Source organism: Schistocerca nitens, chromosome 2, assembly GCF_023898315.1.
Source record: "Schistocerca nitens isolate TAMUIC-IGC-003100 chromosome 2, iqSchNite1.1, whole genome shotgun sequence".
Lineage (NCBI taxonomy): Eukaryota > Metazoa > Arthropoda > Insecta > Orthoptera > Acrididae > Schistocerca > Schistocerca nitens.
In genome coordinates this window covers 468,158,850-468,182,364 of record NC_064615.1, presented here as the reverse complement: position 1 = coordinate 468,182,364, position 23,515 = coordinate 468,158,850, and the positions used below count along the sequence as shown (strand labels likewise).

The 23,515-nt window shown below is 42.3% G+C and overlaps 1 protein-coding gene across 1 annotated transcript in view; it reads right to left on the bottom strand.

Annotated features, from left to right (window-relative positions):
* Positions 1-23,515, bottom strand: part of LOC126236380 (uncharacterized transporter slc-17.2-like) — a 311,147-nt gene that overhangs the window by 20,236 nt on the left and 267,396 nt on the right. Inside the window, exon 7 of the mRNA XM_049945638.1 lies at positions 19,420-19,552. Within this exon, the coding sequence (XP_049801595.1) occupies positions 19,420-19,552 (133 nt within the window). The remainder of the gene's footprint in view (positions 1-19,419; positions 19,553-23,515) is intronic.

Genomic DNA, 23,515 nt, shown 5'->3' with positions numbered 1-23,515 from the left:
TGGCTGGTGTTCCGAGTACAACTGGTATCATATACTGATGGTTAAAAATCTGCTCTATTGTACTATAACCTACGTTTATGGTGGAGTATTCCCCTTTTAAAATTGCAGCATTAGCAGAATTAAACAGGATTGTGAAAGTGGATCAATTCGAGTGGTGTTTTAACGCTCTTTACGAAGATACAATCTGTTCTACAGTTTTTATGTAATTCCTAAAGTTTCCTGTTTTTAAGTTTCTCACATAAAATATACTGCAGTAGATCGTAAAGTGAGTCAACATGATCGACTGTGAAAGAATCGATACTTCACGTATTGTTTAGAAGTATACAAACGCATCACAGTCATATGAGTATAAATTTGAAGTTGTTGTCGACATTACTAGGATACTTCAGATCAGCCTAATAATGGCGACTTCACCAAGAAGATCGTGGGTGAATGACCCTGATGTGTTACGTTACATCTGCGGCTATCTGACTTTCATAAGTAGAAGAGAGAACATAACCTCATTTGTCAAAAAAGCATACTAACTATCTTATTTTGGCATAAATTTAGGAGACCAGGAAAAAACTTTGCCCACACACTGTTTGTGATACATGGGTTGCAGGTTTGAGGAAGTTGAAACAAGACAAATGGAAATCGTCACCATTCAGAATTCCAGTCGTGTGGAGAGAAAATGCAAACCATGTAGATAACTGCTGTTTTTGTATGGCGAAAATTGGCAGGCATAACAAGAACGGTATGAAAGGAATCATTTATCCAAACCTAAAACCAGCCATAAGACCCATACCACATGTTCCTGACATTCTTGTGGTTAAATTGCCCACTACTTTAGAATCTTATTCTTCAACATCATTAAGTGAAACTTTAGCTCCTGATTATGACAACCAGAGCTTGTTACACAATAAGAACTGAATGACTTGGTAAGAGATATGGGTGTCTCAAAATAAGCAGCACAAGTTTAAAGGGAAAACATTTGCTTACCCTGGACACAACATTCTACTCGTTTCGATCAAGAGAATCGGGATTTGGTGAAAATTTCACTAGAGAAACCTCTTTGTTTATGTAAGAACATTGAATGGGTTTTATCAGGATGTGGTGTTACCTACAACACGAATGAATGGAGACTATTTATAGATTCTAACAAAAGAGGCTTCAAGAGCGTACTTCTACACACTAGAATTAAGTATGACTCAGTGCCAGTAGCATATTCTGTGCACTTAAAAGAAACCTATGAAAACATGGAGATGCTGCTGAAGGTATTAAGCTATTCGAAACACCAATGGGTTGTATGTGGGTACCTGAAAGTAATAGGAATGCTGCTGGGACAACAATCAGGCTTTGCGATATTTCCTTGTGTTGTGTGCCTGTGGGATAGTCGTGCCCATGAATCGCATTGGAGTAGAATCGAATGGCCTACCAGAATAACAATGAATCCTGAGTATAAAAACGTGATAAGAGAATCTCTGGTGAAATCATCATGCCACCTCTTCATATTAAATTGGGAATCATGAAACAGTTTATCAAAACATTTCCTAAAGATGGCGATTTTTTAAGTATATAAATTCCAAATTTTCTTTTCTGTCTGAGGCTAAACTTACAAGGAATATTTGTGGGAACAATCATTAGAAGTTTGATAAAAGATGAAGTATTTGTGAATGTACCAATACAAGAAGAACGATTGTCTTGGACAAAAAGTGGTTGACAGTTTCTTACAGAGTAGGAAACATCCAGAATTCAAAGCCATGGTGGAAAATATGTTGATAACTCTGAAAAATTTAGGATATCAGCCTTAAAATCCATTTTCTTCATAGCCATCTTGACTTCTTCAATGACAATCTTGGAGATGTTAGAGAAGAACATGGAGAAAATACTCATCAAGACATGAAAGAAATAGAATCACATTATAAAGGCAGGTGGGATAAAGGGATGGTTAACGACTACTGTTGGTATCTGAAAAGAGATAAGGTGGAGCTGCAGCATATAAGAAAATCTCGAAGACAATATTTCAAAATGAAGGGGAAGCAGTACTGGAAAAGTGCAGTGTCTGTGTAAGACTTCGGATATGTTAACTTAAATTGTGATTAGACATTTGACCAAATGAGTGCTGTTTGATTTTGTTTACTAAATATATTTGTAAACACTTCACATATTACTAGTATAACTGCAAATGTCTTTGTTAATATAGTAAAATGTCTGATCTATGTAAATAAAAAACAGCTGCCTCATGTATGAAAGATCATCACTTGAGAACAGCTTCACAGAGTTGGCTGGTACTTTTTGTTTCTTTCTTTTTCTATGTTCTTTGTCAGGACAAGATTTGCGTGAAAGAAAATTTTTGGAAAATCCACTGAAAAAGTCGGAAATTTTGATGGTATTTTTGTATCAATTAAAGAAATATGATGGACGATTTGACAGTTCTGTTGTCACATGTTCTCATAAAAAAAGAAATAGTGTGACATTTAGTATGACACTTCTGCTGTCGCATGATTTCATAACAACAACAAATTCCGAATTGGATATTAATATTTAACGAAAAAGAATACAATTTAAAGCAATATTTCAGTGTGTTATCCGTGGTTATCATATCTTTGGTGTGTTGCAAAGATTGAATTGATGTCAGATCATGGTAATTTGGTGTGTTGCAAACTTTCAGTTGATTTAAGTTCATGGTAATTTGGTATATTGCAAATGTTCTGTTGATTTCAGTTCGTGATTTATTTCTTTGGAAAAAAAATGCCACCAGTGAGGCGTCAAAACATCGGTCAATGTATGCACAACGCGAGCCAACTACATGAGCGACGAGTCAATGAGACTGACGAGGGCATGGACTGTGTTTGGAGGCAAACCAAATATGAATTTCTCAAGTACGATCCACTATGACACCGGATCAATGGATGCAGTCGACTTTGTCTCGCTCAGCTGGAGCTTATGCAGAGAATAATTTGGAGCATACAATCAAACATGACAATTCGAACTGAACGTTTGGCGTTCAGATACGATCCAACAGTCGCTTATGCCGCAGATGTATTGGTCGATTTCTGAATAATGAGCAATGTTTGTCAACACTGCAATGCTTTGGGATTTCGACATGAACTACCAGGATTATGCTGTGCGAGTGGAAAGATCAATTTACCACAACAGACACGGCTAGCAGAGCCACTGGCATCATTGCCTTCTGGCCAAGAACCTCGATCGAAGCATTTCTTGCAGAATATACAGAAGGATAACAGTTCCTTCCAGATGACATCATTTGGGATGAATATTACCGAAGAACGGGGTTTTAACCAAACTTTAAAGGTAATTCCTTTCTCAACTGCATGACACATCACATACACAGGCACATCACACAAACATCAACGATGCACAAAGTTTCACTGAGGCTCATAAATCAATAATTTACAGTTACGATTTATTTTCTTTCAATAAATTCATGATCTTATTGAAATTTATTTGTTTCAATTGACACAAATTCAAGTAAAGATTCAGTCGAATGGATCCCTTCTCAACCAATTGAACGTCCTGACTGATTGACTCATCATTGCCTAGTGCAAACCCGTAAGGATAGAAACTCAAAATTTGAAGAGCGTATTAATCCTATACTGTAGGTATCATTTAAGAAGTGAGTTTCCGAAATTCCACACTAAGGGGTTGAAATAGGGGCTGAAATGATTTTTGAAAATATGTCGCTAATAAGTCAGTTTTAAAGCGGACGACGAAAGTTGGTTTTGGTTTCTCGGTCAGCAATTAAAAAAATGTATGTTTAAGCACTGTTGGAAATTCTACCCCCAAGGGGGTGAAATAGCGTGTGAAAGTTTTTTTAAAAATAAATCATTATTAAACAAGTACAAAATCATTTTTAAGCTAGATCTATTCTGATGCTTGTAGCGTAATTTCAATTCAGACAACTTACCTGATCCTCTTGTGAATAACTGTTTATTGAGTTCAATTGATTTTTTTATTCGATCAACTTTTTCTTTTCTGTTGGATCAATAATAGTCTTAAGAGCAGTTTAATAATCTTGCGCTATTGCTGGTTTGAATAATTGTGTTTCAGCATAAAAACTGTTCTTATGAGGTGTTCCATGATGAAAGACAGTTTTTCTAAGGAATGCACAATTGTAATTTGCTGAGCTTCGTGATTTTCAATAAATCTGTTTTATGTAATGTGTTTGTCAAATAGTCAATCGTTTCCACCCTTTCCTAATCTGTGGGTCCCAATGTTTCTGCAGTGCGGCGTTTCGCTGTCACACAGTTATAGTACGTCTTCTCAACGGAAAACAAGCTGAACATTTACGCCCGTGGTCGTCAAACTTTTTGGCTAAAGAGCCAACACTGACAAGTGGGACTGCAATTCAGGCAGCATGTGTACCAATTGGGAACCTTCATAAATTAGTATGATAGGAGAATGCAATGGAGTAGCTGTAGTACGAATGCGATAATTTGGCCACCGGTCTCCAAGTACTGATTGTTAGAAGTCGGTTCCATTCAGAACACTCCGTGTCGATTATTCTGTTTCAATTTCTTACGACCCTCAGCGACCCCATAGTGATGGCACTGTAATTGCCTGCAGAAGTGTTGTTGCGCTGTCTGTGTGGGCAGATGATTAATTGATTAATAACAACAATTGTATTTATTTTTATTAATAATGCAGTGTCAGACATGACCAAAATGTTTACTAAATATTTTGAATGTTATTTTTCTCCTATTCGTTTTTATTTATTGCAAAAGATTTAATTAATTGCATATTCCTTGCTACAAATGTGTACCGTATTTGAAGATGTCCGTCTCTATAAAGGACAGTCAAATGGAAACGAGACAGACAGAAAAAAAGTAAGGAAACTGTTTACAATTTAAAAGGTAATCTCTAAACTATTAACACGTTTATCCCAATGTGAGACAAGACGGTCGGTGCCATCTTGGAAACCCGTTTGCCGTTGTCTATGGAAATATTGTTGTATCTGGGTGTGCACCTCTTTGTTCGCAGCATACCGTTAGCAATGGATGTCTTTCTTCAGGGCTCCAAAACCCATGGGGAGAGTTTGGCCTTCATGTTGCTAAGATTGTTTCGACTACGCTGCAGAAGTTCCGCTGGGTCGCTCCTACACTTCCCCCATGCGGTCCCGATCTTTCCCCATACGATTTCAATATTATGCGAGCCTGGCGAAAGACATCCATGGCTGTCTATTTGCTTTGGACGAAGAGGCGCACGCCTGGGAACAATCATGGTTCGATAGGGAGGCGCAAACTTTTTTCCATTAAGGCACCGACCGGCTTGTCTCACAGTGGGATACCTGTATCATCATTTGTGATGATTACTTTTAAAATAATATAAAGTTTACTTACTTTTTCCCATCTGTCTCCTTTTGAGTTGACTGCTCCTTATATAATGCAAATTCACGAATCCATGTTAGTTCCGTGTCAAAATTTGTGTCTTAGTAGGTGATGGGCACTAGTGAAGTACGCTCGTGAATTGTCAACATTGGCAGACAAAGGGCAAAAGATTCCCTCTCTCACATCCTCTAATCCCTCAGTGGTCTCTACCTCTGAGGTAAGCGCCCAGATTTACTTGGCTCACTTGCGAATTCACCACCGTCAATAGTAATTGAGTGCATCTTAAGACCTTACTGCTCTTATAAGTATTTATGATTCATGCTGTGTAGGAAAACTACACTCTTAAGAAGCTCTTTACGCTAGTTGACATTTTTGGATTTGGCTCTTAGCCACATAACGTTATAAAATACGGCTGAGAACCGCGAGACGCACGAATCCTTGATTCAGGCCTCATGCGGCTCGCAAGTCGGCTTTTGTTAACCAATGATTCACGCGATTTATTTTTACACGTATGAAATTATCTATAATTAACTATGTTCAATGTTTCGAAGGAGCAAGCCTTCGTCACCAAAATTGCTCTACAAGAATCTCGTAAAAGCGATAAAAATAAATATATTAAAATTCGTACTCACTTGTAAACGTTTCTTCCTTAAATGTACTTGACATCATTTGTGCAACCGGTAAAACAAGGTAATGTAAGTCTGCGTATATGGTGCATGAACGTAGACAGTGTCATGGCAACAGCTATTCAGGTGCACGGTCCATATTCCTCCAGGAAAAACAAACACATTTTTAACTCAGCTGAGTATTCAGGGTGCATAATCACGAAATCAAAGACACTATCACCAACGAACACACATAATGTGCACCTCTACGACGATGCCCGGGAGTTCCAATCTTGTAACGTAATGAACGTCCATAGTAGATAACCACAGACTTCGATACCGTGTCGGGTGTCCAAAAGTTTTTGAAAACGTAATTTTCTTCTCGTGTAATCTGCACGTATAATGTATTTTCGCTTTCACTGTCCTGTAACGTGGTCGCTAACTGTTCCAGAAGAACCAGTTTCCTGTGCAAAATATTCAGTTTTTGTATATCTGTATGTCTGTGCGTCTCACAGGAGTTGTCAAGCACATAAGATTTTAGTTGCTGTTTGAAGTTAATTCTGTTATCAATTAAATTCTTTCCATCACTCAGTACGCGGTTAAAGATTTCTATGACTGAGTTAATTTACGCGAAAAACAATGGCAAATCATATTCAACATACGTCGTTCGCCTTAGTCATCTGATGGAAGCACATGTTTACGTTGTGAGCCGCTGCATGGCGAGAGCCAGTTTGGCCTCTGAAGTTGGGTAAAATGTTAACTCTGACAAGATGCCTTGTGTCCATGAGGTACATAATTCAATTTATGCCCCACCAAAATTACTCTAAACGTTGTTATTTTCTAAAAGTCTTTTTCTTCATTCTAATTTGGTTTTTTGTACCACGGATCAATATGGTGATGCCGTTAAATCGAGACCCGCAATAAGAGATATACAAAAGGAATACGCGACTACGACAAGAGTATACACTGATGAGCCAAAACGTTATGACCGCCTTCTAATAGTACATTGTTTGTCCATCTTTGGAACGAAATACGTTACTGATTCTGCGTATCAGGGACCCGACAGAACATTGGTAGGTTTGTGGAAGTATGTGGTATTAGATGTCTATGCACAGGTAATGTAATTCGCGTAAATAATGGGCCGCTGATTTGCGTACGCGGTGATGGCGGCTGATAGTGACCCATATGGGTTCCATAGGATTTAAATCAGGCGAATTTGGTCACCGAGACGTCAACGTGAGCTCAATATAATGCTCCTCAAACCATTGTAACATGGTTATGACTCTGAGACACGGACAATTATACTGCTGAAAAATGACATCGCCTTCGAGGAAGATATCAAGCATGAAGGGATGAAGGTGATTCCCAGAGGTCAGCGTGTCTTCAGTTACTACAACAGGCCCCATGCAAGCGCAGGAGAATGTCTCCCATAGCAAAATGTTGCTTCCACCAGCCTGCGTCCGTGGCGCGCTGAACGTTTCGTGCCAGCGTTCATCTCGATGACGGCGTTTGTGGAGACAAGCAGCGACCTAGTATAGCAGAAACGGTGATTCGCCCGAAGAGCCGACACGTTTCCATTGTTTAACGGTACCATACTCACTGCAGACGTAACTAACAATGTCGTTGGTCAACATGTGAACACGTATGGGAGACCTACTGCGGATCCTTCTATCTCTTTCCATAGATGCTCACGACAGTAGCACGTGAACATTAGACCAGCTTCGCCGTTTTCGAGATACTCGTTCGTAGGCTATGGGTAATAATCATGTGCCCTTTATCAAAGTCGCTTATCTCAATGGATTTCCCCATCTGCAGCCGATATCTTGGCTACAGTGATTCCCCGTCCATGACTGCCCTGCTTACATAATTTTGTTACCCACTCACATGACCACAACGCCACCAGGCGCATCAACATCGCGATGGACAGTGGTTATAATGTTTTAGCTCACCAGTCTGTTATTGAGACAGACACAGTTGCACTCTCGGTACAGAACAGAACGCAAAAATATCGACAGATAAAAGTTAGTAGAAGTACGTGCTCCTATAAAAAGATGGAAGTAAGGAGCATACAACTTCGACCGTCACATGTTGGTGAAACATCTGGCCGAGAATCCAAGAAAATTCTGGGCGTCTGTAAAATCGCTAAATGGGCAAAAGGCAGTAGAAGACAACAATTGGAAAATTACAATTTTAAATTTCACTTTTAAGAATTCTAGAATTCTACTAACATACCGCCGTTTGACCGCTGCACGAACTCCCGTCTGGAGGACATAGTAATAAGCATCCCTGGCTCGGTTTTACAAAGAGTAATCTACGGCATTGGCCCCTTACTTAGCTCGTATTTGTCGAGAATCTCTCGCCAACCGCAAAGTCCCAAAATGGTTCAAATGGCTCTGAGCACTATGGGACTTAACATTTGAGGTCATCAGTCCCCTAGAACTTAGAAGTACTTAAACCTAACTAACCTAAGGACAGCATACACATCCATGCCCGAGGCAGGATTCGAACCTGCGACCCTAGCAGTCGCGCTGTTCCAAACTGAAGCGCCTAGAACCGCTTGGCCACGCGGCCGGCGCGCAAAGTCCCAAGCTCTAGGATAAAAGCGTAGGTGACTCCTGTACGGATCAGCAAAATTACAGACCAATATCCTTAACATCGATCTGCTGCAAAATTTTTGAACATATTCTCAGTTCGAATGTCATAAATTTCCTTGAGAGAAAAGCTTCTCTCTACAAACTAACACGAATTCAGAAAAAGTTCCTCGTTCGAAATTCAGTTTGCCCTTTCCTTGCACGATATCCTGCGAACAATGGATGAGGGAAATAGGCAAGTTCCATAGTCCTAGATTTCCGGAAAGCGCCTGACGCAGTACTCTACCGCACATTGTTAACGAAGGACTGAGCGTATGGAATATCGTCTCAGATATGTGATTGCCTCGAGGACTTCTTAAGTAAAAGAACCCAGTATGTTATCTTGGAAGGTGAGTGTTTATCAGAGACAAAGTATCGGCAGGTGTGCTCCAGGTAAGTGTAATTGGACCGTTCTTGTTCTCTACATATGAAAATAATGTGACGGATAGTGTGAGAAGTAATCTGCAACTTTTGCTGATGACGCTATATTGAACGGAAAGTGCCGTCGCTGAGTGACACCAGGAGGGTGCAGAATGACAGACAGAATTTCTGTTTGGTGTGAGACAGGGCAGGTTGTTCGGAATGTATAAAAATGCGAGCTAGCGCCGACTGGTAAGGAAGAACAATCCTGAACGAATGAATACATTTTAGTGTGTGCTGCTTGACACAGTCATGCCGGTTAAATATCTAGGCACAACTTTCCTGAGGGATATGAAATGGAACGAGGACCTGATGTGGATAGTAGGGAAGGCAAATAATCGACCTCGGTTTATTGGGACAATTCGAAGTAAGTGTAGATCATTTATAGACGAGACTGGGTATAAGACACTTGTGGAAGTCATTCTTGAGTATTGCTCGAGTCTTTGCGGTTCCCACCAGGTCGTGTTAAAGGAAGACATCGAAGAAATTCACTACTGTGCTGCTAGATTTCTTACCAGTAAGTTCGATCCACACGCTAGTATTAGGAAACGCTCTGATAATCTAAATGGGCATTCCTCGAGGGAAGACAACATTCTTATCGCCAAACACTTTTGGAAAAGTTTGGAGAACCAGCATTTTCGGCTGACCGTAGAAAGACACTGCCACCTACATACATACGAGTATGGCAAAGGACCGCGGAAGACATTAGGTCTCGTATGTACGCATTTAGAAAGTCGTTTTTCCGTCTTCATTTGCGTGTGGAACTGAAAAGGAATTGACTAGTAATGGTGCAAGATACCTTCAGCCATACATCGTATGGTGGCTTGCAGAGTACTGTGTTGACGTATATATAGATGAAATATAATTGAAGGAGAAACGACCGAATGAAAGTCATATCGATGGAAGGTGCTGGAAACGAATGGGGAGAAAGCGAAAAGAAGAGAAAAAAGATAAGGTTACATCTACAGTGTATTTAATATCTGTACATCTTCTGTATGCCTGCTGTCATAAACACTATTAGATCAAAAGTATCCGGACACCCCTATGTCCATTACATGTCGTGAGAGGTGGACCCGCCAGTGTCAAAGGAGGCGGTGAATTCTTGTGTTTTCAGCAGAGAAGCAGAACTTGTCAGCCAGAAGAGCTCAGTGACTTCGAATGTCTACTAGTCGTTGGATGCCACTGGAGTAACAAATTCATTAGGATAATTCAACTCTTCTAAAGCTGCCCGTGGCGACTGTTGGTGATATGACAGCTAGACCAGTACCTGGCTGACCTCATGTCGAGCAGTGCGTAAGGTGGTTGTAAAAAATCGCATGGAATCAGCAGAAGGAAGTTCTGCGAACATTCCAACTAGCAGAACGGTGGTGCGCATGGAGTTAAAAAGAATGGTATAGTGTGGTCGAGCAGTTGCTCGCGAACCACACATTTCTGTACCCGGTGCTAAGTGACACTTGCGGTGGTGTAAAGGTCGACGCCGTTGGACAGTGGATGACTGGAAACGAGTGATTTGGTGGATGAATCACGCTACACCCCCTGACAGTCCGATAGAAGGTTTTAATTTGGCCAATGCTTGGAAAATGTTAGCTGTCATCATTTGTAATGCCAACAGCTACCTGCGGAAGACATGTGTTACAATACTGGGGCGTTTTCCGTGGTTAAGGTGTTACCTCACTTTTGTGATTAAGAAAATGCTAAATGTGGAAGGATATAAACACACTTTACAGCATTATGTTCTGCGTGCAATAGAGGAACAATTCGGAGACAATAAATGTTTGTATCAGCAGGACAGTGCACCCAGCCATAAAACAGCATCCATGAGGCAATGGTCTGTGACAATAACATTCTTAAAATGGACTGGCCTGCCCAGAGTCCCGACCTGAAACCCCTGAAACACCTTTGGAACGCGTTAGAATATCGACTTCGCTCCTACCTCAGTTTCCAACATCAGTACCTTCACTAGTTTCCTCTCTTGAGGAAGAACAGGCTGCCATTCCTCCACATTAAAAGCGTCCCCTACAGAGTTCAAGCCACCATAGAGGCAAAGGCTGGACGCCCCCACATTAATGTCCACTAACAGATGTCCAGTTAGTTATGATCAGTTAATGTTCATAGATCGGTAGCGCTACCTGCTCTCTGCTCGAGAGGTAAATATCGTTCTGACAAAATGAACGAATAGTTATTAGGGGTTTTTAATAACAGTTCACAAGCTTTTTTGTCTCTGGAAGCTTTCTGAGGACGAATTCCATATATTATGGTTTTCATTTTGTCGGTGGCAGCCAGTCATACACGTCTATATGTCGTTTGCTCCAGACTACAGACAGCTCTAAACTTACAGCTTTATTGTGTTCCAATCTAAACACGTTCGTTCCGAGGAACACTGTTGATAAAATTTAGAGAACCGGCATTTGAGGCTGACTGGAGATAAATTGTAGTGTTGGTAACACCGGTTCCCGTCCAATCACCAATGTTAAATAACGTTGACTCGGTTAGTACTTGGATGGGTGACTGTCCGGGGAACTCCGGGTGCCGTTGGCTGACGCACACGTAAGTCGCCGAAGTGGCGTCCAGCTGAAAGACTTGCACCAGGCAGGTGTGCCACATGACGTTTATTTATTTAATTCTACTGCCGCCAACGTACATTTTGCGTAAGTATGAGGAAGATAAGAGAAATTAGGGCTCGTTCGGAGGCACTGCAGACAGTCGTTGTTCCCTCGCTCTGTTTTCAAGTGGAACAGGGAAGAAAATGACTAGTAGTGATACAAGGTACCCTCCGCCTCGCACCTTACGGTGGCTTGCGGAGTATGTATGTACCGGTAGATGTAGATGAAAGTGACGAAAAGTGTTAACATTAGTTTCATTTGCAGTAAATTATTATTAGCAATCAATTACAAAACACCATTTCCATAAATAAAACCTAAATGTATCTTACATACAAGATTAATAAAACTGGTCGATCTGCATTAATTAAAAAATAGCGAAAAATATAGAGAAAGGTACATTTGAAGATAGTTGTCTGTTCTTTGACCAGAGTAATATTTTGTCGTCATCCGACTAGAATCTAGATGTCCATACTTCGTGTTTTCTTTTTTATTGGATAATACTGTCTCATAAATAACAATATCGTTAATAAAAGTTTAGTTGCACTTAAACACTTTCCTTTGTCTCTGTGATATATTATGAGTTACATAGAAACAAACATAAAATGTTCTATTGTAATCTCTTACGTCTACTGGATGAAAGAGTGATAGTTATTTATTGTGACCCTGGTAATTACTGCATTATAGCAAACTAACTAATGTAGTAACAGTGGCCAAACGCAAGGCATAAATAAAATGTAGAGTATTAACGCTTCGGTACTGACCTTCTTCCACTGTTGACCCGCAACCGTTCGACAACCACATAAGTGGTGACCAATGGGTATTGTTACCACATTAGTTAGTTGATTACTTGTGTAACAATGACTGTAGTCACAGTGAACGCCCATTTACCCAGCATACACCGCACAGTGGAACGCGTTATTTTAAATGTCTGTTTACTTAGAAGGGAATTGAACAGTACATTTTTTTTCGAAATGTCTCCTCATGAACTGCTACAACACATGAAATATTGAAATTATATTTTAGGAACACCGTGCACTATGTGATCAGTACTTTCGTTAAGTAAGTCTTAACCTGGCAATTATTGTGGTTGGCTCTGAGCACTATGGGACTTAAAAACACCTGAGGTCAACAGTCCCCTAGAACTTAGAACTACATAAACCTAACTAACCTAAGGACATCACACACATCCATGCCAGAGGCAGGATTCGAACCTGCGACCGTAGCAGTCACGCGGTTTCGGACTGAAGCGCCTAGAACTGCTTGGCCACCGCGGCCGGAGTAATTATTGTGTCTAGTGCGAATTAAGAGTGCAGTCAACATGCACGATTCAGGAAGTTCTGACACTGAGGTAAAGTCTGGAATGTTTCTACCCACGTAGCTAGGAACAGTAACGATAAAATAATTCTGTAATACCATTCTGGATAAGTCTGACATCCTTCAGTGGGCGATTAACACATTTTATAACCTTCAAATGTGTCCTTAAATGTATAGCATATCAAAGAACCTTCCAACCAATCTGTAAGAATCCAAGTTCCAAATCATTATACAACCAAATTATGCGAGAAACACGTAAAAAAGTACACTCAGTATTTTTCTTTGCATTCTGTGCATTTCTGTCAATGTATCACGGTCGCAAAAGAAACGACCAAGAATTTCGAGCAAGACTTGCTTTGAAATGTGCTGTAGTCACTTGAGTTATGGAAGTTGTAAAAGTTAGAGATAATTCTTCTAGTAACAGAAGAAGTGTGATCATTAAATAGGAGCTTTGAAAATATTTCCCATTACTTTAAGGTCTGATTTCACGAAAATTGGGACAGGCTCAACAAACATAGTGCTGGGACAGAATGATTTCGCACGTTTTGGAGATGTAATTTTTTTGGGTTCGTTTCACTATATTGAAACGGTACGAGACAAATAAAATGTGGGAAAAGGAACATGTAAAACTTTATAACTTTCTATATGTAATATATGTCTTGTGTATTTGTGCAGATAGTCGAGTATTTTGTTCGGGAGGTGGAGGCAAAGTTCATCCGTCAGCCCAGAGGCAAACGCAGAGGCTGGAGCCAGAGTCCACAGTGCACCAGCTGGCTGCTATAAGAACGACCGATGGCTATATGTTGCTCATTGATAACTGTTAAGGGACAATGATGGCACCGTGCTTTTGTCAACGAAATTGTTCACCTATGGTTTTTGTAACCGAGGAAAGTTGAATTGCTATCGAGGAATAGTGGGAGGCACTTAAGAGGAACTAAGTTCGTATGTAGAGGATCGGAAGGATCGAATATTTAGTTACTGTTCGTTCGCTAACTTGAGCTGATGCGGTTAGCCATCGACATTAATTAATCGCGTGGTTGTATCGATGCATTATGGAAGTGCGAAGTTTCCGCAGTTTTATAAGTACGTCTGCTAGGGTCTGTATTTCAGGGAGAGATTGCAGCAATGGGTATAGGCTGGATATCAAAGACAAGAAATTTTATTGCGCCTCTCGACTTATTTTGAAGAATTATCGCAATGACGCATTCTTCAGTTACCTGAGTGTGGATTTAAATTTTGTGCGTGTAACGCGGTTACGTGTTTTCTGAGGTCTGTGAATCGAAGATAATATTGTTTGGCTTCATCGATCGGTCTGAAGCTATTTGAGTCGTGGTTGCGGTTATGGTGCATTAGTAGCACGCGTATAAAGTGGGTGCTGTGATTAATCTTAAAAGCTGACGAAGGCGTTTTCTGAGGCATAGGTAGTAATGGTCGTGAATGTATTGGACAGATCTGGTATTTGAGGTGATACGTGAATAGAATTTTGTGGATACTGAATTATTTTATTGTCGAGCGGAGTTCTCGGAGATTTGAGGATTGTTACTGTAACATCCAGACCGTTGTCTTTTTCTTTTATTTTGATAAAGCTTACCCCACTCGCGTTTGCGACAGTAACGTTTCGTTTTGATCGAGACTCTAGCTGAACCACATTTAAGCGGAATTCCACTGCAACCATTATCCCTGTACTTAATAATGACGAGTGACACTTTCATTCACGTTTTGTTAGTGGCATCGCAGATCGCTAACACCTGAAGTGGTTGCGAATTTCACAGTATCCGTTTTAAATGGAGTTAAAAACTGGTGTTAGCACCTATGATTTTTGTTTGATTTTTTTTATTATAACTTCAGTTTTGTTTCTCACTCCACCACCCGTTGGCGTCTGTCTCTGTACGTGGTTAGTAAAGAGAAGAAAATAAATTGTTATTTTGTTTTAAAGTCATAACCTAGACCCCGCGTTCTCGTTTAGGCCAGAGTTACTAAGTAACTGCTATTTGAGAGAAATCATTCATTATGACAGAAACAAGCGAAATCTTAAACTGTGCAATATTAACAAATAGAAGAGAGCTGTCGAAGTGAGAGATTCTTGAGTGAAAAGTGAACGTAAGATAAGTAATCCAAAGTATTTACGAGGAAAAGAGTTTTCTCAGGGTAATTTAACTGATAAAAATCGTAATAAAATAATTCGATCTATAGTTTGTACTTAAAAGGTTGTAAGAGTGAGTTATTTACTTAAAAATACAGAAAATGCGAAGGAATGGTTTATTTTTGTTCTAACGTTAAAAGTTTACAAATGCAGTTTCGTAACGCAAAGACAGAGACGTTGTTTATATTATAGACGTGTGTAGCCGTAGAAGCAAAATACACTCCTGGAAATTGAAATAAGAACACCGTGAATTCATTGTCCCAGGAAGGGGAAACTTTATTGACACATTCATGGGGTCAGATACATCACATGATCACACCGACAGAACCACAGGCACATAGACACAGGCAACAGAGCATGCACAATGTCGGCACTAGTACAGTGTATATCCACCTTTCGCAGCAATGCAGGCTGCTATTCTCCCATGGAGACGATCGTAGAGATGCTGGATGTAGTCCTGTGGAACGGCTTGCCATGCCATTTCCACCTGGCGCCTCAGTTGGACCAGCGTTCGTGCTGGACGTGCAGACCGCGTGAGACAACGCTTCATCCAGTCCCAAACATGCTCAATGGGGGACAGATCCGGAGATCTTGCTGGCCAGGGTAGTTGACTTACACCTTCTAGAGCACGTTGGGTGGCACGGGATACATGCGGACGTGCATTGTCCTGTTGGAACAGCAAGTTCCCTTGCCGGTCTAGGAATGGTAGAACGATGGGTTCGATGACGGTTTGGATGTACCGTGCACTATTCAGTGTCCCCTCGACGATCACCAGTGGTGTACGGCCAGTGTAGGAGATCGCTCCCCACACCATGATGCCGGGTGTTGGCCCTGTGTGCCTCGGTCGTATGCAGTCCTGATTGTGGCGCTCACCTGCACGGCGCCAAACACGCATACGACCATCATTGGCACCAAGGCAGAAGCGACTCTCATCGCTGAAGACGACACGTCTCCATTCGTCCCTCCATTCACGCCTGTCGCGACACCACTGGAGGCGGGCTGCACGATGTTGGGGCGTGAGCGGAAGACGGCCTAACGGTGTGCGGGACCGTAGCCCAGCTTCATGGAGACGGTTGCGAATGGTCCTCGCCGATACCCCAGGAGCAACAGTGTCCCTAATTTGCTGGGAAGTGGCGGTGCGGTCCCCTACGGCACTGCGTAGGATCCTACGGTCTTGGCGTGCATCCGTGCGTCGCTGCGGTCCGGTCCCAGGTCGACGGGCACGTGCACCTTCCGCCGACCACTGGCGACAACATCGATGTACTGTGGAGACCTCCCGCCCCACGTGTTGAGCAATTCGGCGGTACGTCCACCCGGCCTCCCGCATGCCCACTATACGCCCTCGCTCAAAGTCCGTCAACTGCACATACGGTTCACGTCCACGCTGTCGCGGCATGCTACCAGTGTTAAAGACTGCGATGGAGCTCCGTATGCCACGGCAAACTGGCTGACACTGACGGCGGCGGTGCACAAATGCTGCGCAGCTAGCGCCATTCGACGGCCAACACCGCGGTTCCTGGTGTGTCCGCTGTGCCGTGCGTGTGATCATTGCTTGTACAGCCCTCTCGCAGTGTCCGGAGCAAGTATGGTGGGTCTGACACACCGGTGTCAATGTGTTCTGTTTTCCATTTCCAGGAGTGTAGATCGCTGATTGTACCCGTCACAAAATTCATACATTTGAAACATATTTTGGATGTTTGGTGAAGGTGCTATGTGTAAGTAAGAAGGTTGCAAAATATGTCAATCTTTACTGTGATTTTACCAAAAACTCATCAGGGAAGCGAGCGCATTGAAGGTCTGTGACTTACATTAATGAGCGGTCTCATGTATCTATTGGTAGTAATGATTCTTGGCTACCCTAAAAGGTTAAGAATAAGAAAATTAAATTATTTCTCTTATAGAAAAGTTCTAGAGAGCTACCTCTTCATACGTGTTTAGACAAAATAATTGCAGATTAATTTCGATAAATTAATTGTATTTAATCTTTGATGATCTTACTGGACAGTACGTAGTTGCATAGTCCCGTTAGTGTGTTGACATCATTTTGGGGGAACTACCTATTAAAAGTCACTGCTATTGACCTTAACATCCTAATAATACATAACGCAAAGGCATTTAGAAATTATATCGATAACAATCTACGCAGATAGCTGCCTTTTGTTTGCTCAATTGCAGTTCCCCAGAACCGGAACTTCTGTGTAGCGAGAGCGTTACCTCTGCGTTCCTTCACATTAACTATCATGATTCTTACGACTATTTAAAAATTTTTTCTCATTTTCTCCTCGTATTGTGCGTGTGTGTGTGTGTGTGTGGGGGGGGGGGTTGTGTCTGCTAGTAATAGAACTAGTTGCATGAAGTTATATACTGCTATTCCAGCACAGGCGACATCCACTGCAAATGAATTTTCTTTAATGAACCATATTGTGGTAATGAATCCGAAGCGTTTCGAAAGTATACAGCTCATGTTCCATTTGTGTATCTGTGTCTAAAGAGAGTATGACAATACCGTTGCATCTAATATGCAGGATAAACGGAGAAACAAAATAGCGTCAGTCTCCAAGAAATGTGTAATAATTCCAAAGAAGGCAGGTGCTGGCAGGTGCGAATGTTACCAAACCATCCTTATTTGTCATACTTGTGTGTTTATTTAATGAACAGTTTGCTATTTTTCCAGTAACTTCATTTAAATGTTCATCGTAAGTTCTATTAAAAAACTGTGCTAATATAAAACTGGTCAATCGCATGTGTTAGCGAACACCACAATTGTAAAGAGAACCAGAAGATGTTTCTGTCAAGAAGGCATAAATAATTTTTTTAAATAATTAATAACAATCTGTTGTCATTTATCGTGAGCGCACTTGAGCAAGGGCACTGGGTTATTTATTTATGGACAAACCGTTATTTATATTTATTGTGAATGATTTAAGTGTGACTGAATGCTTATAACATTTCTTTATTTAAATATTGTTGAAATTTATTAGCATAGTGCGGGAAAGTGTTCAACTTAAATCATTTCTGGACAGCTTACGGACGATGTAAGTTTGGTGGGGATAGCCTTCAGCCAATGGAAAAACAGAAATAGCGGAACCATGTGGGGGTGAAGTGGAGACTGTGACTTCTCGAGTGAAGAGCTCAAGGGACCGATTCGGAACACTTTATATCGAGTTCTGGAAGCACGCACGCCAGTCTGGAGTAATGTACGTGATTGAGTCGTGATTGTTTCTGGGCAGTAAACGGCCGCTATAGTATTCTACCTTTTAAACGGACTTTATATTTCGAGAGGTAGTCCGCCCCAGTAGCTGAGTGGTCAGCGTGACAGACTGTCAATCCTAAGGGCCCGGGTTCGATTCCCAGCTGGGTCGAAAATTTTCTCCGTTCAGGGACTGGGTGTTGTGTTGTCCTAATCATCGTCATTTCATCACCATCGACAGGCAGGTCGCCGAAGTGGCGTCAAATCGAAAGACCTGCACCAGGCGAACGGTCTACCCGACGGGAGGCCCTAACCATACGACATTTCCATTATATTTCGAGAGGTTTGAATGTGCTCCAAATAGGACTCTTAACTTTTGATGCTTGATTTACGGAACTGAGAACAGACAGAGTATGAGTTACTATTCTTCGTACTGCGTATGTTAATTGTGAAGCATCCTGTTGAACTCTGATCTATTTTGAGCTGGTGAACATTTCGTGAATTGTGCTCGCGAATTGTCTCAGTTTTTGCGAGTCTTTGATGATTGGCTTTTTCTACCTTTCTCGTAACACTAGTAACTTATATCATTAGTAAGGAAGATGTAATGTGCAGATTGACAATAGCAAGAAAAGCTTTTCTGTAAAAGAGAAAGTTTTAAATATAAGATATAAATTCAAGTGTTAGCAAGACTTTTCTGAAGTATTTGTTGGAGTGTAGCTTTCTACAGATGCTAAACCTAAACGATAAAGTATTAAATAACTGAATAGAAGCTTTGGAAATGAAGTGCTACAGAAATATGCTGGAAATTAGATGTGTAGGTACGACAACTAATAAAGAGGTACTACATCTTAGTGTGAGAGAAGAAATTTTTGCCTTTCGTTGAGTAAAAGAAGACATTGGTTGCCTGAGCACATCTCGAGGCATAACATTGTCGGTTTGGTGTCGGAGGGAAATGTGAAGAGTAAAAACTATGGAGGGAGGGCAACGTGTTACTACAGCAAACTGGTTCAAATGGATGTAGGTTGCAGCAGTTTGCAGAGATGAAGAGGCTTGTACAGGGCAGACTAGCTGCGTCAAGCCAGTCTGTGGGGAGGAAAGGGAACTGGTAGTTCATTGCGGAAGGAGAATGCGGGAGTTGTCGTGGAGGCAAGTGCGTGTGATGCGCGGGAGCGCGCTGCAACACTCACAGACGAAGGTGGCGATGCGGCGTACGACGGTGTGTGTGGCGCGTCCGGAGCTCAGCAGGAAGTCCGAGAGGCGCGAGAAACCGTAGCCGAACAGAGTCCGCAGGATGTGCGGCAGCCCCGACAGCATGCCCGTCTGCAACACCACCACCGCTGAAACATCCCCTTGGAAAAATTATAAATGACTGTGCTTAAACTGACACAATATTTTTAGCGCAACGCAATCTGACTTTCAGTAATCCCTACAAAAGAATGGCCCTGACTAACAATAACCTATACCTTTCATGAATTCTTACCTCACAAAAATCTTCGTTACCCGAACTACTGCAATACAGCGAGCGCCAATACTGCCAGCTAAATAAAAGATTCTAACTACTGAAGGCACTAACTACTGATAGGCATAGTTAGCAAATGAAAGATTTTGATAGAGAAAAAACAATGTATTTACCTTAATATTGTTCAAAAGTCATATATATATCAGTTCATGACATCCAGTCTTACAAATTTACTGTGTCTGTCCAGATCATCCGCTCTCAAAATTCCGCCATCTCTCTCCCCACATCCACCACTGCTGGCGGCTCACCTCCAGCTGCGCAACGCCACGCGCTGTTAACATCCAGCTGCCCAACACTACAATAGCCAACAACAATGGAAACCAGCCACAGACTGCACACAGCACAGCCAGTGATTTTCATAGAGCGCTACCAGGCGTTACCAATAAAAAACCTAAACAGCCTACTTACACCGCCAACACCGGCTACTCAAACTGGAGCGCTGTGGGCGAACAACAGTACAACAGACCCCCCTGTTTCTTTACATCTGTGTACATCACATACAGTAGTGGATAAAAACGTGCGACCACCAAAATCGCAACAATTATCTTACCTAATACGGTGAAGAAAAACCGTTGGCATTCAAAACAGCTTCCTGTAGTCTCGCAGTGGATAAACACATGAGCTGTATGGTTTTCAAGTGATTCATACACTACTGGCCATTAAAATTGCTACACCAAGAAGAAATGCAGATGATAAAAGGGTATTCATTGAACAAATATATTATACTTGAACTGACATGTGATTACATTTTCACGCAATTTGGGTGCATAGATCCTGAGAAATCAGTACCCAGAACAACCACCTCTGGCCGTAATAACAGCCTTGATACGCCTGGGCATTGAGTCAAACAGAGCTTGGATGGCGTGTACAGGTACAGCTGCCCATACAACTTCAACACGATACCACAGTTCATCAAGAGTAGCGACTGGCGTATTGTGACGAGCCAGTTGCTCGTCCACCATTGACCAGAAGTTTTCAGTTGGTGAGAGATCTGGAGAAAGTGCTGGCCAGGGCAGCCGTCGAACATTTTCTGTATCCAGAAACGCCCGTACAGGACCTGCAACATGCGGTCGCGCATTATCCTGCTGAAACGTAGGGTTTCGCAGGGATCGAATGAAGGGTAGAGCAACGGGTCGCAACACATCTGAAATGCAACGTCCACTGTTCAAAGTGCCGTCATTGTAAACCAGAGGTGACCGAGACGTGTAACCAATGGCACCGCAGACCATCACGCCGGGTGATACGCCAGTATGGCGATGACGAATACACGCTTCCAATGTGCGTTCACCGCGATGTCGCCAAACACGGATGCGACCACCGTGATGCTGTAAACAGAACCTGGATTCATCCGAAAAATGACGTTTTGCCATTCGTTCACCTAGGTTCGTCGTTGAGTACACCATCGCAGGCGCTCCTGTCTGTGATGCAGCGTCAAGGGTAACGGCAGCCATGGTCTCCGAGCTGATAGTCCATGCTGCTGCAAACGTCGTCGAACTGTTCGTGCAGATGGTTGTTGTCTTGCAAACGTCCCCATCTGTTGACTCAGGGATCGAGGCGTGGCTGCACGATCCATTACAGCCATGCCGATAAGATGCCTGTCATCTGGACTGCTAGTAATACGAGGCGTTCCGTATTACCCTCCTGAACCCACGGAGTCTATATTCTGCTGTCATTGGATCTCGACCAAGTCGAGCAGCAATGTCGCGATACGATAAACCGCAATCGCGATAGGCTACAATCCGACCTTTATCGAAGTCGGAAACGCGACGGTACGTATTTCTCCTCCTTACACGAGGCATCACAACAACGTTTCACCAGGCAACGCACGGGATCCAGCACGGCGTTCCGTATTACCCTCCTGAACCCACCGATTCCATATTCTGCTAACAGTCATTGGATCTCGACCAACGCGAGCAGCAATGTCGCGATACGATAAACCGCAATCGCGATAGGCTACAATCCGACCTTTATCAAAGTCGGAAATGTGATGGAATGCATTTATCCTCCTTACACGAGGCATCACAACAACGTTCCACCAGGCAACGCCGGTCAACTGATGTTTGTGCATGAGAAATCGGTTGGAAACTTTCCTCATGTCAGCACGTTGTAGGTGTCGCCACCGGCGCCAACCTTGTGTGAATGCTCTGAAAAGCTAATCATTTGCATATCACAGCATCTTCTTCCTGTCGGTTAAATTTAGCGACTGTAGCACGTCTTCTTCGTGGTGTAGCAATTTTAATGGCCTGTAGTGTATATCATTCTTCCTGCAAGACAGTGGCAAGTTCAAGTAACTATGATGGAAGTGGATAGCGATCACGCACGTTGTCTCAAATGTAGACCACAAAGGCTAAATAATATTGAGATATGATGACTGTGGTGGCCAGGGGAGTTGCGGCAGTTCACCCTCGTTGCTCACAAAACCAGTCCTGGATGATACGAGCTGTGTGAACAGGGGCCCTGTAGTCTCGGAACACAGCTTCACCACTGGGGTACAAACATACACCATAGTATGGACTTGATCAGCCAAAACAGCCTCATAAGTGATGTGATGTGACCTTGCAGAGTCATCAGGAGACCCATGAAATACCATGCTGTTGCTGCCCAAATAATCACCCCGTGGCATGTATCACTCTTGGGACGTAAACTCGGCCAGAAGGTCTAAACAGTGTGAATCAAGATTCATTCAACCAAATGACTTTCTTCCTTTGCTCCATAGTCTAGGTTTTACGACTGCAGCACCACGATTTTCGGTCACGGGCATTTTCGTCACTGATGAGCGGTTTTGGAATTCCAGTTCGGCCTACGGTTCGCTGCATCTGGAGCTCCCTCCACGTTGTTTAGGCGTTGACAGGGTTCGCGAGTGCGGCGTTCGGTTCGGTAGTGACTTTTGCAGCTGTCGTCCTCTCATTTCTCATCACAATCTTCTTCAAAGACCATCCGTCACGATCACTCAACGCACACTTTCGTCCACGTTGTGACTTAGCGAATCATGTTGTTCCGCTTTCCTTGTGCGCGGTACAAATGTTTGATACGGCTCCTCTTGAAACACCAAACATTTCGGCTACCTCTATTATGAAAGCGCCTACCATCCGGGCACCAGCAATTTGCCCACGTCCGAATTCATTTTGCTCCGCCATAACGCACTCACAACTACACAGAACATTCCTCTGACCATTTGCAACGTATTGAAGAAGTTGCACAAGTGCCGGTCGTCGTCAGATACAACGGCGCAAGCAGCAGGCTTGGCTAGCGTCTGCATTTACGTTCAAGCTTGCATTTCTCGCCGTGTTTCCATATTTTTTGTCCAATCCTGTAAACTTCAAGATTTCTACCTCCATTGGTCCTTGTGAAAAAAATGAAGAATTATTAGGTCTACTTTTGATTAAAACATTTATTTGTATTGACTATGTCATGACTAACGAAAATTTGCGCAGCATTCGGATTGAAACTGGATTTACTTCTTTTAGTCCTTAATACAATGTCTCCATTGCCGAATGGTTACCGACAGTACCTCTTCAGAGTTTTATGAGGTAGGGAGGTGCACAACTAGGAGTGCCTTGTGCGACCAAATGAGGAGCTGCTTGAATTAAGAAACAGAGGCATCATCTGCTGTTGATGGACTGGCAGTAACGGCTGGAGGGAATTGCCTAGTGCTGATCACATGCCCCACGATTATACCCTAATGGGAAAAAAATCACAACGCCAAAAACTAATGAATGTAATTGTAATGAAATTTCAGGAATACATTTGTCTAGGTAATATAT